This window comes from Anomaloglossus baeobatrachus, chromosome 9 (assembly GCF_048569485.1).
Source record: "Anomaloglossus baeobatrachus isolate aAnoBae1 chromosome 9, aAnoBae1.hap1, whole genome shotgun sequence".
Lineage (NCBI taxonomy): Eukaryota > Metazoa > Chordata > Amphibia > Anura > Aromobatidae > Anomaloglossus > Anomaloglossus baeobatrachus.
In genome coordinates, this window is record NC_134361.1 from 90913622 (window position 1) to 90925780 (window position 12159).

Genomic DNA, 12159 nt, shown 5'->3' on the forward strand with positions numbered 1-12159 from the left:
GTTAACATGTCCCGCTGTGACCGAGCACAGCAGGGACCCACCAACCATACCATTGCACACCAGGGGTAACCCGCTCCTGCACTGGATTCCCCCCAGCTCTTTGTGCAATCCACCGACTTCAAATACCCCCCTCCTTTCCGCCACAGCGAGCACGTATGACACCTTGTACGTGCGAGCCCCACCACCAAAAACCCCGACCCGAGCCGACTCCTCGGGTCGAGCAACCAATACTGCGGGACCAATCCCAATCAAGCAAAATAACCCCCCAATAGACCTCATGATGCCAACCAGCACCAAGCCACCAGTACAACAAGGTCAGCCGCCCCCAAGACCTGCAACTAGCCGACCACATCGTCCGATCCTATGTACCGCCTGCGCGACCAGTCCCCAACGAGCCACCAGAGCCGCCGCCCCCATCTCCATGGAATAAGGGGCCAGCTCGGCCTCGTTGAGACAGCTACACTGCAGGCACCTCCTAAAATTACACCTCAACTGATAATTAACAAAGCCAACCCTTATAGTTGGAAACAAAACAACCTCCACTGTTTCCCCAACCTCTGACAGACTCCTAAAACATACCCAGTAATAAAACCACTAGGCAGTCATGCCCCTGTGAACAACGGCACGAGCACGGCACCCAGGCAACAAGAAATGGCCCGGGGCAATCAGGCCCGATGTCACGAATCAAGGACCTCGGATGCCCCAGCGACCGCGTCTCCTCCACCCACGTGCCGTACCAAAACACTGCCATTCCCGTAAACTGTGTGTGATCACACCGATCCTGAAACACCACCCAGCCCAATAGCCAAAACCATTCCACCCTGAAGTCACAACAACCCGGAACCGAAAACAGTCAAACCGACCACCAGCCTGAAGAAAAGACCTTAACTATGTATCAATGTGTAACGATACTCTCAACACCAGACGATTTCCCAAAACTAAGTCAGAATACACCCGTCTGACCACCACATATTGCTCAAAGCCCCGGAAAAGGGGCACATGACCGCAGTTATTCATTGGTATCACCGTGCACTTCGAACCAACAAGCACGACACTAACGTTGCCTCCCTCTCACCAAAGCCAACTGCACACCACGCCCAATCCCCGCTAAACTGCAGACTCAAAACTACTCACAAAATGAGAGAACAGCAACTCCCACTAGACCCGTAGTCCAGGAAAACTCAAACACCACATTTCTCCGAAATTGCAGGCACCATAAGCCAGGGCCAACCGTCAAACGTTGCACCGACAGGTGCCTGGTGCTTGTCCGCCACTCAGCCTTAAAGCGCCGCAAAACACCCCCCAAACGGGGCACCGCCCCAGACGATTACCAGGTCCTTAAACAATAAGAGTCAGTGCACACCGCACTGGCTGCCCCTGCCATCCAGCCTGACATTGAGGGAGGTAATGGCCTAGTTGCGACCTACTCGCTCACTACTTCGAAACCTCACCCACAGCTGCGCCGCACAACTGTGTGCCCGCAATACCTGCCGGTCCCGACAAATACGTAAGACCAAAGTAACCACTTGGCAATGTAATGCCGGGAGGGGCTATACCACCGCCTGACAATCGGCGAACCCACAACATGCCCCACGATCTATCAGCATAACCAACAAATGGAACAACCCGCCATCAGCACTAGCTAGCTGGAAAATCCCACAAGTCGCCAATCGGAGGCCCCCCGACACCAATAATCCACACACTGGATCACCCAACCCTTAATGTCACTTATTCCTCACACCGCCACATTACCCGAGCCCCCTATCCGGGGGCACCAGCAAGAAACACTCTAAGACGAACCATATACCCATAAGGCAAAGCCAAGCCAGCTGTACCCGAAAGGAACCCCAAGCCCATCGTAAACGAGAACCACCTAATCTTATAATAAACTCCTGCGGAGCTACTATCAACTGCCATAACGAATGCCGCCCGATACAGTCTGCCAACGTTAAGCCGGCAACCCTACTAAGAACCGCAAACCAGTCCACGCGCATAAAACTTGTTAAAACTGCCCCTGTGCAGACACTGCTAGCAGACTCCCGTAATCTCCCCATGAACCCGCAGATCCTGCAAAGGCTCCCAAACGGCAAATGGACACACGGAGGCAATAAGCCAAACTTGACCACAAAACAGTAGCACGACATACACTGGAGCCTGATAATGGCCCGTGACCTGACCTCAGACATAGGGCCCTACCTAGACGAACCAAACACATCGACTTATCAAACACATGCTAACTCCGCAGGTACACCCTGGGCATGAAGAAACAGCGTAGCAGTCCCAGGTTGTCCCAGAAACAGAAAATAAACACTCGACCATCCCGAATATTGGATAATCCCCCAACCGAACCCGGACCATGGACCACAATAACCAGACATTGAGCAACCATAAAGCATCCCGCTCCACACAATATTTGTCCGAAAGACATCGTAAACAAACACTGAAAACCCGATTACAGACAAAGGCAACAAAATTGTGTTTTGTTTTTTTTTTACATAAATCGCCTATTACTCCTGTTAATAGACGGCTAGACTGGGCACCGCATACAGGTGAACAGTCAATTTCAAGACCCCCAGGGAGGTGTCGTCAACCGCCGCAAGGGAGGACAGATCTCCAAAGGACTGCTGTCCCAATCATAACGACCTTAACATCTGGCCGCAACAAAACATGCCGCGCCCAGTAAACCTGAAAACCCCCCGGTACTCTCACAACCCCTGTCGGAGGACCGGACTCAGGCCGATGCCTATAGAATATAAAGCACCCCCTCGTGAAACGCAACCACCTTCCCCTTAACCTCCCACCAGCAATAGCACACACCCCATGCAACGCTCAAGAGTAAGCCGCCAAATGCAAATGCACCCCCACAGAACGGGCCACCATGTCTGTGGACTACCATCGAACCCTTATCAAATACTATGAACCGCGATAAACCTTCAGCTAAAAGACTCCCATAACCATTACATAAACCATGGAATCGCCGTGAACTCGGCTATCCAACACCCCTTTGCAAGTATTCGTATACCTGCCTCAAACTCCGCCCCACCACCGACTTACACCTGAATTAGTCGCGAACCACCAGGAAATGACCCAATCATACAAAATCACCCAAAATATGCAAGCGCAATTACGCCAACCAGAATAAACAATGGCGTCACCTAGAGATAAACACCCTATCATGAAAAACCCCAACGCTCATGAAGTGCATAGCAAGGCATCCGGGACCACAGAGCAACCACTCCTGTACAAAATTCAACGCTGTAACAGGGCCCCCAACCTCCTGCCGAACCCCGCTGACAAACAAACTACCGCCCTATTGCACCCGAAATCATACGTATCGACACCCTTACTACCCACCCTAATCCAAGCATTAATACAAGGTTTTAAGTGAGCCTTAATTTACTAGGCTGACTCCATGGAATCCCACGGAACAGCCGTCGCATGTCCTCCGCGTCGAGCACCGCCATCTTCTCCACAGGTAGACGCAGGATGCAGCCCTCCTGGGCCGCACCGAAAGCGCCCGGACTTACCACCCATCCGGGGACGCTTGACGAAAGGTCACCGGCTCGAAGCCACAACTGGGGGGGGAGGTGCGCTCCAGCCGCCTGTGGGAATCCGTATCCATAGTTGGATCTGCTACAATAACCGTGCGCAATTGCGCAGGGCGCAGCTCCTGAATCTTGCACCAGATGCCGGGGCACGTGACGGCAACGCCGGACCACGTGACCGCGCCACGGGTCACGCAGACGCGCCACTCAGGTTGTCACGCCAAACCCCCACGCCGTAGCCCTCCTGCGATGTTGCCCCATCACGTGCTACCGCTGGACTGCTGGCCAGGCCCTACGCGGCTGCGCAGGCCGCACCTTCCGGAATATGCAGCCGATCGCATGACCGCCCCCTGTTGGGCAACGTGACCTCAACGCTGGGGGGAGGGGCACCTAAATGCAACGCCTGACCCCATAACCGCGCCTCGGGTCATGAGGCCGCGCCGCCCAGTCGCTACGGTGACCCCCGCGCTGCAATCTGGATAGCGGGTGGAATCAGGGGTATCACTCACCCACTCCGCTGGACGACATCCGCCGTGAACCCCCTGCTGGCCAGGCCCTGCATGGATGTGCCGGCCGCCTTCCTTGCTGCTGATGGTTACTTGACACGTCACCGAGCCGTGTGACCGTGCCATCAGAGGGCCTCGCACCGACGTGCAGGCCGCGGCTCCTGGATGATGCCGGGCACATGACCGCCCAGCGAGCCATGTGGACGTGACGTCAAAGGGCACGCGACCGCGCCGGCCCCACGTGACCGCGCCGGCCCCACATGACCGCGCCGGCCCCACATGACCGCGCCGGCCCCACATGACCGCTACGCATCGGGTGAGCCCAGCGGATCGGGTGAGCCCAGCGGGTCGGGGGAGCCCAGCAGGTCGGGGGAGCCCAGCCGGCCAGGTGAGCGCAGCGGGTCAGGTGAGCGCAGCGGGTCAGGTGACCGCGCCGGGTTATGCCCCCGCAACGCGCACGTCACCACTGGCCACTGCGACCCGGAAGTGAAGGGGAGCCGGCTACAGCACTCACTACCCCGCAGCCTTGCAGCCTGTGCCCAACTTCCGGCCCAGGCCCCGCAATGTCCCGTCTCCTGGGTCCGCCGCCGCCACCGCTGCCGTGGGTCCTCCGCTGGGGCTCCTCTCCCGTTGCCGGCTCCTTGCAGTCGTCTCCGGTCTGAGGCGCTCAGTAGTCGCTACCGCTTCGGAGGCAGAGTGGTCCCATCTTCAGCGCCGCCGATGTCCCCGGACCATCGCTGCAGCTGCTTCTCCATCCGCTGCTGGACGTGCTGGTCCTCTTCATCTGTGCCATGATCCCCACCATCTCCAGGATCCAAACAATTCCAGACGTCTTCAGGTAATGAATGACCTCCCACCTCCTAATCCAGCCCTATATATGCTCCCCTACACTAGCAACCCCCTGACCAATTACATGGCCCCACAGCCCTATAACTCCACCTCCCACTTTTCCCGCACAAAATACCCTGCACATTAACCCCTTGCTAATCCTCAGGCCTAGCATCCCTCCTCAGTCATGTTGCCCTCCCTTGAGCCCTTTCAGGGCAGGCGTCCGGGCTTTTCTTTAGGTTGCCCATAAGGATATTAGGTACTTAGTGCCAGTATTACTCTGTGTGATCTGACTTTTCTCTGTATTCTGTGTCTCATATTATTTTCCTGTCAGTTTCATGGCTATATAACGATGGACCATACCTTACTGTTAAAGCGCCCAAATCACCAGGATTTTCCTATATAACTTGTTATCTTTGCTAATTCTATTATAGAAATGTTTTATTAAGTGGCTAGAAGGACCTGTGCTGATGTCATACCCATTTGATCAGAAGTAGTGGGGTCTCAGCCAACAGAAAAATAATGTTGCTTTCTGGCATCAACTATGTTGTCTGAGGCCCTGACCCTTCTGGTCACATTGGTATGACATCAGCACAAGTCCTTCTAGCCACTTAGTAAAATGCTTCTATAATAGAATTAGCATAAATAACAGATAGGGGGAGGATGGACAGGCAGGGGGGCAGAAATCACTATCAAAACCCATCCCAGCTATCAGCTGATCGGCAGCTGCTGCCATTCAAAGTGCTGCTCATTTTACAAACTTTACTTGGTTGTGTTTCAAAACCTATACATCCTAGCTGACACCTAAAGGTATGTATAGAATCATCATGATAGTACCAGTATAGCACTGGCTTTAGGTTATATAGGAAAATTCTGGTGATTGGTGTGCTTTAAAAGCTTTACTGAGTATTCACCAGATCTAGTAGCAAATGTTGAGCTCCTCCACCACACTACCACAAAGAAGGCATTTCACAGTACCCACTGAAACCAAAGTAACGTTCATGTAATGCTTGGACCTGGCTGGGTCTTTAGAGAGAAGCATCCTTCGTAACTCTTCTCTAAAAATGACATTTCTCAATAAGGAACCCCTTTCTAAGTCTGGTTATACACTTTCAATAGCAATTGGCAGGATACTTGTTTTGCCAACAGCTATCCCTAATAACCTGCCCATACACATGCACACTCAGTTTTCCTTAGTTTGAATGTCATCTAAATTTGGAGCAAGGAGTATGTAGCTGCCAGATACCTCTAATGGTAGTTTATCTTCCTTAAAGGAGTGGTCTACTATTAGGACAACCCCCATCTGATTCCACAGGATTTCTTCAGGTAAAATAATAAAGCCTATACTCACCTCCTGTACCAGCGTTCTTCTAGCGATGTCCAGGATCGCGGTGCAGGGGTTCATGATGTGGGTTTGTGATGTCACGCGAGCCCCATGTCCAATCAGCTCCGGCTTCTGTCTCTCCACCTTCGGACCAATCGAACAATCAACAGGAACTAAGCGCACACTTCCTGTTGATTAACTCATTTGGTCTAAAGGTGAGGAGACAGAACCCAGCACTGGTTGAGCGTGGGGCTCACATGAAGTAACAATGTCACTTGAGCGGGAGAGCAAATGCCGACACTGATGGAATGGCGCCGGCACCGGTGTGGAGTATCTATTTTTATTTTAATGGGGTTGCTCAACTGAATTTTTTTTTATGAGTAGAGAATGATATGGCCTACAATCATTTTAGATTGTCAGCTGTTATGGAGGAATTTGAACAGGTAGGAGACAACGTTTTTCAAATATGCATGGCGGCTTTAAGTCAGAATTCCAAATTGGGTCATATGGCTGCGGATTACATTTATTGCATTGTGGCACTTCAGGAACATATAAGGCATACTGCAGAGTTGAAAATTTGTAGCATGAGTAAAATCTGCTGCAGATTTTTATGTTTTGAGTGAATAGAGTTTGTCAAAGCTCATTCACTAACATTATACTGTACTTGTTTTGGTCTGGATTCCACAAACATAACTCCAAAACAAATTCTCCGCATGTGAACTCACCCATGTGCTATTTAAAAATATGTTTACTAAAGCAAACAACCTTTTTTGCTTTTCCAAAAACAAAACTGTAATTGAAATCACATTTAATGGTGCTGTATGGCTGACATTGATCAATTGTAATTTATGTTCCAAAGCATTAAACGGTATAATAACAATAAAGGTAATGTATTTCTACCTTGTTCGCTATGAAATCTCCTCGTTTGCTTCGTAAATAATTGGACAAATTTCCGTATTTGCAATATTCCACAATAACCATCAGGGGTCCTGTTCAAGAGATAAAACATATTAGAAATATATTATTACATTTTAATCGTTTTTACTTCTAAATTCACACGTATATAATTTCCTCCTATTTTCTACACTTTTTTTCATTGTAGGAAATCTACTGTTTTTATTCCGGTATTTTTTGTACTGCACCATAATTCAGTAGTTGATCTTTTAGTAAATAGACATTACTACTCCCTGTAGACAAAAAAACAAAAAAGCCAGCTCAACTCAAAATGGCATGTATTAAAAATTCCAAACTGTACTATTATATAATTTGCGATTCTTCAATGAAGAAAAAACAAAAAAGCCAGCTCAACTCAAAATGGCTTTTTTGTTTTTTCTTCATTGAATTGGTCGGTGGCTGACCCCCACCTTGCTGTGCACCTCCAATTTGGTTTGTTTTTCCACCTGTCTTGATTTTGGCAATTGGTGGCTGTTCACATTCAGCCATCAAGCCATGTCCACAGGCTATTTAATTCACGCATTTGCTTCGGCCTGTCCCGCCCACAGCCATGATTTAGTCATGGGTACGGGATTGAAAAGCACCAGGTAAGTGCTGCTATAAACAGTTCTACTTTTTCATATGTGAGGCCGTATGGCACATTTTAAATAAAAATATTTTAGAGAAGGACTGACCCAAAGAGATTTGCCGTGACGTGGTCTGGTAGCTCAAGAAATTGCAATTTTTTGCCAAAAATCTCAAATTTTAAAATAGTGCAGTCTGGAATTTTTAGTGCAGTGCACATCTTATAATACATGCCATTTTTGAGTTGAGCTGGCTTTTTTGTTTTAGTTTTCATTACTGCTCCCTGTGCCGAATGGGAAGGTTAAGATTAACTATAAAAGGCTGCTTGTTTTTTCCTGAGACCTCAGTGGTTGATACGCAAAAGTCTTGTTCTCTCCTACTACAGGCGAGGGATGCTTTCCTCATACTTCTGCATGAACATCCTGTCTCCGTGCGCGGCACATCAGGCTCACACACTTGGCTCCATGTTTTTGTTTGGCAGTAGTGACAGACAGCGTGCTGCAGATCCATCTCAACTGTTCACACAAGCGCACTGCCACTCCAAATCTTATCTTCACATTCACTCTATTTGTCTCTTCCTCTGTGACGCAGGCACCAAAATTCCTTTTTATCTTGTTAATGCAATAAATCAACACAAACGCAGCACTAAAGTCCAAGTACACTCATAATCTGAGGTCTTACTGAGGTTTTCTATGCTCTTGCCTTCACCTCTAAAATATGATCACTTTTTTATTTTTGTGGTTATCGTTCTTAATCATTCCGGATTAATAGTTTGAAGCTTTACATAGTTCAAGCTCTTGCTTGGAATCAAGAAGGAACATGGAGTTTCTAGTTTAGATAAGAGATGGAACACAGATATCACTTATATTACAGATATTACATGTGGCTATTTAAATGTATTATGGAAATGCACTGGTCATAACATAGTAGAAGCCGTTGAGCGCAAAGATCTGGGATGTACAAAATGATCAATGAGCCACATAAAGTGCGTTTAAACTTTGATCATTTTGTAAGTATATAAAATAAAAATTCAGGACTTTTATCCAAATTGCCATAGGGGTTGGCACTATCTTCCTGGCTTACTTTGATGAAGGGCTGATTGACACTACAAGGCGCAAACTTGAAGGGTTAGGACCGTACCAAAATCCAGGCCATTCTGTACTGAAAATTTCTCCCGAGAATTTTAAAGATTGGGGAGTGTCTTTTAGGATACGTTTCCACGACAAGTATTGGGTGAGTTTTTCTTGGTGTAGAATTTCTGCAGCATTTGTTATTATTATTATTATTATTATAGCGCCATTTATTCCATGCCGCTTTACAAGTGAAAAGTGTACACATAAAAACAATTACAATACTCATTAACAGTACAAAACAAACCTATGCACCTATAAGGTTAATTGCGTTCTTTTCATTGTGTGTTTGAGTGTGTTTGAGGCTGCATTTTTTTGTCGCTTTTTGGTATATCATTATTTAAATAAATCTGCTTTACTTTAGATATCTCCTGGTATTTTGCTTTGTCAAAACTTCACCTGTATATTACATGCGTTTTTAGTGCGTTTCCATTGCGATAAAAACACTAAAAATGCATGTGTGTTTTTTACCTGTGTTATTTCTGCATCTAATAGAAGTCTATATGGAAAATCTGCACGGAAAAACTCAGTGTACCTGCAAGAGAAATTGATATGTGCTCTGAGTAAAAAAAAAAGCTCAGTGGGCATAAGATTTCTATAAATCCCATCCATTTTGCTGGAACTGCAAGTTACTACCTTTTTGATTCAGTGAAAATACGCAACATAAAAAATTCATAAAAAAAACTAATTGTAGGCACAGCCTAAGGTCTTCATATACAATAGATGAATGTTGGCTGAACCAACCGGTTTCGGAGGGACTGGCCAGCCCTCTGATTTGAATGGGGGCCTCCTGAGTCTCTGCCAACAGATGGTGTCAGGAGAGAGAAGGTTGCATTGGTTAACCCTTTTTAATTCTGTGGATAAAACAACTGCTAAAGGTGTATGGTGGCGACTTTCTCCTCTTCCCTCCATTGAAAACAAATGAACACTACATTGAGCTGAACGTGCTCATGGATATTTGGGATTTGCCAACAGCTATCCCATTTATATGGACAGCTTTAGATATTTAGATATGTGTGACTTGTCAACAGCTATAGCATGTGTATGGCCAGCTTTAGAGATTTACATATTTGTCACTTGCCAACAACTATCCCATGTGTATGGCCAGCTTTAGATATTTAGATATGTGTGACTTGCCAACAGCTATCCCATGTGTATGGCCAGCTTTAGATATTTAGATGTGTGACTTGTCAACAGCTATAGCATGTGTATGGCCAGCTTTAGAGATTTACATATTTGTCACTTGCCAACAACTATCCCATGTGTATGGCCAGCTTTAGATATTTAGATATGTGTGACTTGCCAACAGCTATCCCATGTGTATGGCCAACTTTAGATATTTAGATGTGTGACTTGTCAACAGCTATAGCATGTGTATGGCCAGCTTTAGAGATTTACATATTTGTCACTTGACAACAACTATCCCATGTGTACGACCAGCTTTAGATATATAGATATGTGTGACTTGCCAACAGCTATCCCATATGTATGGCCAGCTTTAGAGACTTACATATTTGTGACTGGCCAACAGCTAACCCATGTGTATGGCCAGCTTTAGATACTTACATATTTGCCACTTGCGAACAACTATCCCATGTGTAACGACAGTTTTAGATATTTAGATATGTGTGACTTGCCAACAACTATCCATGTGTATGGCCAGCTTTAGAAATGTAGATATCAGTAACTTGCAAAGATCTATCCCATGTGTACGGCCAGCTTTAGATATCTAGATATGTGTGACTTGCCAACAGCTATCCCATGTGTATGGCCAACTTTAGAAATGTAGATATTAGTAACTTGCAAAGATCTATCCCATGTGTACGGCCAGCTTTAGATATCTAGATATGTGTGACTTGCCAACAGCTATCCCATGTGTATGGCCAACTTTAGAAATGTAGATATTAGTAACTTGCAAACAGCTATCCCATGTGTACGGCCAGCTTAGGATATCTAGATATGTGTGACTTGCCAACAGCTATCCTATGTGTATGGCCAACTTTAGAAATGTAGATATTAGTAACTTGCAAAGATCTATCCCATGTGTATGGCCAGCTTTAGATATTCAGATATTAGTGACTTGCCAACAACTATCCAATGTGTATGGCCAGCTTTAGATATGTAGATATTAGTAACTTGCCAACAGCTATCCCATGTGTATGGCCAGCTTTAGATATTTAGATATGTGTGACTTGCCAACATCTATCCCATGTGTATAGCCAGCTTTAGATATTTGTGAATTGTCTAGAGGTGGCCATGCCATGCACCTTAGATAAGAGTAGTTGATGGCTGATGCCCATATTGCCCATTTTAGTAGTTTGACATTTCCATACTTCTTCAATCACACAAAGTGACAGCCAAAATCTTTTGGGGAGTATTCTTTCAATTAAAAAAAGATTGTTTATGGACAAAACATTTTTTTATTAAGTGATAAATCTTTTAGGTGACTGTTGGTCAAAAAAAAATAAATGAAACACAGCTGACTTCATATTAGATAAGGAGACAGCCTGTAATTGGGCAACCAAAGTGATAGTTCGTTCTTAAGTTTTACTAATTTCAGTTGACATCATTCATTTTAATCAGCCAATGTCTAACGTGTATGGCCTACCTTTTGTCTGGTGTTGCGATTGCCGAAGTTTTTTTTCTATCGTTATTTACAGTATATTTTTTACATATCGCAGCCTAAAATCATCAAAGTAAAAATTTCAATGGGAATTTCTGCACAATGTGCGTGTACAGCACTGGAATAGACTTTGATGAATCTGAGCTCATGTTTTGTTTTCCAATTGACCCAAGAACATTTACTTAAGAATTTAGTAATTGGCCTGCAATTAATGCCGACATGTGTTTAAGTTATTTGTTTGGAATTTTTAACTTCGACTCCTCGTTGACTCAAAAGCCTTCTAGATTCTGTATAGCAAGATTGAAGGTTTGATGTGTAGGATATTAATGGGTTAAGATTGGCGACTTACCTCCTGGCTTGGTGCAAGCTCCCAGCAAATTAACAACATTCAAATGATGGCCGATGTGGATAAGGATCTTCAGCTCAGACATTAAAGCTTTGCATTCGTTGTTTGTTGCACACTCTGTTTAATATAAACAGGACACAATGGGATTTATTTACAAGGGACACAAAATCCTGTTTAGGTTTAAGAGGGGACATCATAAGACAAAGAAAAACCACGGCCCAGTGAGGAATCTCAAACACAGGACACGCTTTTAAGTCGTCTTTTTTTTTCTTCTTCGCGTATGTAGGATTTAATTTATTTAGTGGCAACATACAGAAAAAAATGTGAGATCTAAACAAG

The 12159-nt window shown here is 45.9% G+C and overlaps 1 protein-coding gene across 1 annotated transcript in view; it reads right to left on the minus strand.

Annotated features, from left to right (window-relative positions):
• Positions 1 to 12159, minus strand: part of LOC142251251 (vascular endothelial growth factor receptor kdr-like) — a 337728-nt gene that overhangs the window by 50022 nt on the left and 275547 nt on the right. Inside the window, exons 19-20 of the mRNA XM_075323879.1 lie at positions 11824 to 11937; positions 7104 to 7192 (exon numbers count right to left, since the gene is read on the minus strand). Coding sequence (XP_075179994.1) covers positions 7104 to 7192; positions 11824 to 11937 — 203 coding nt within the window. The remainder of the gene's footprint in view (positions 1 to 7103; positions 7193 to 11823; positions 11938 to 12159) is intronic.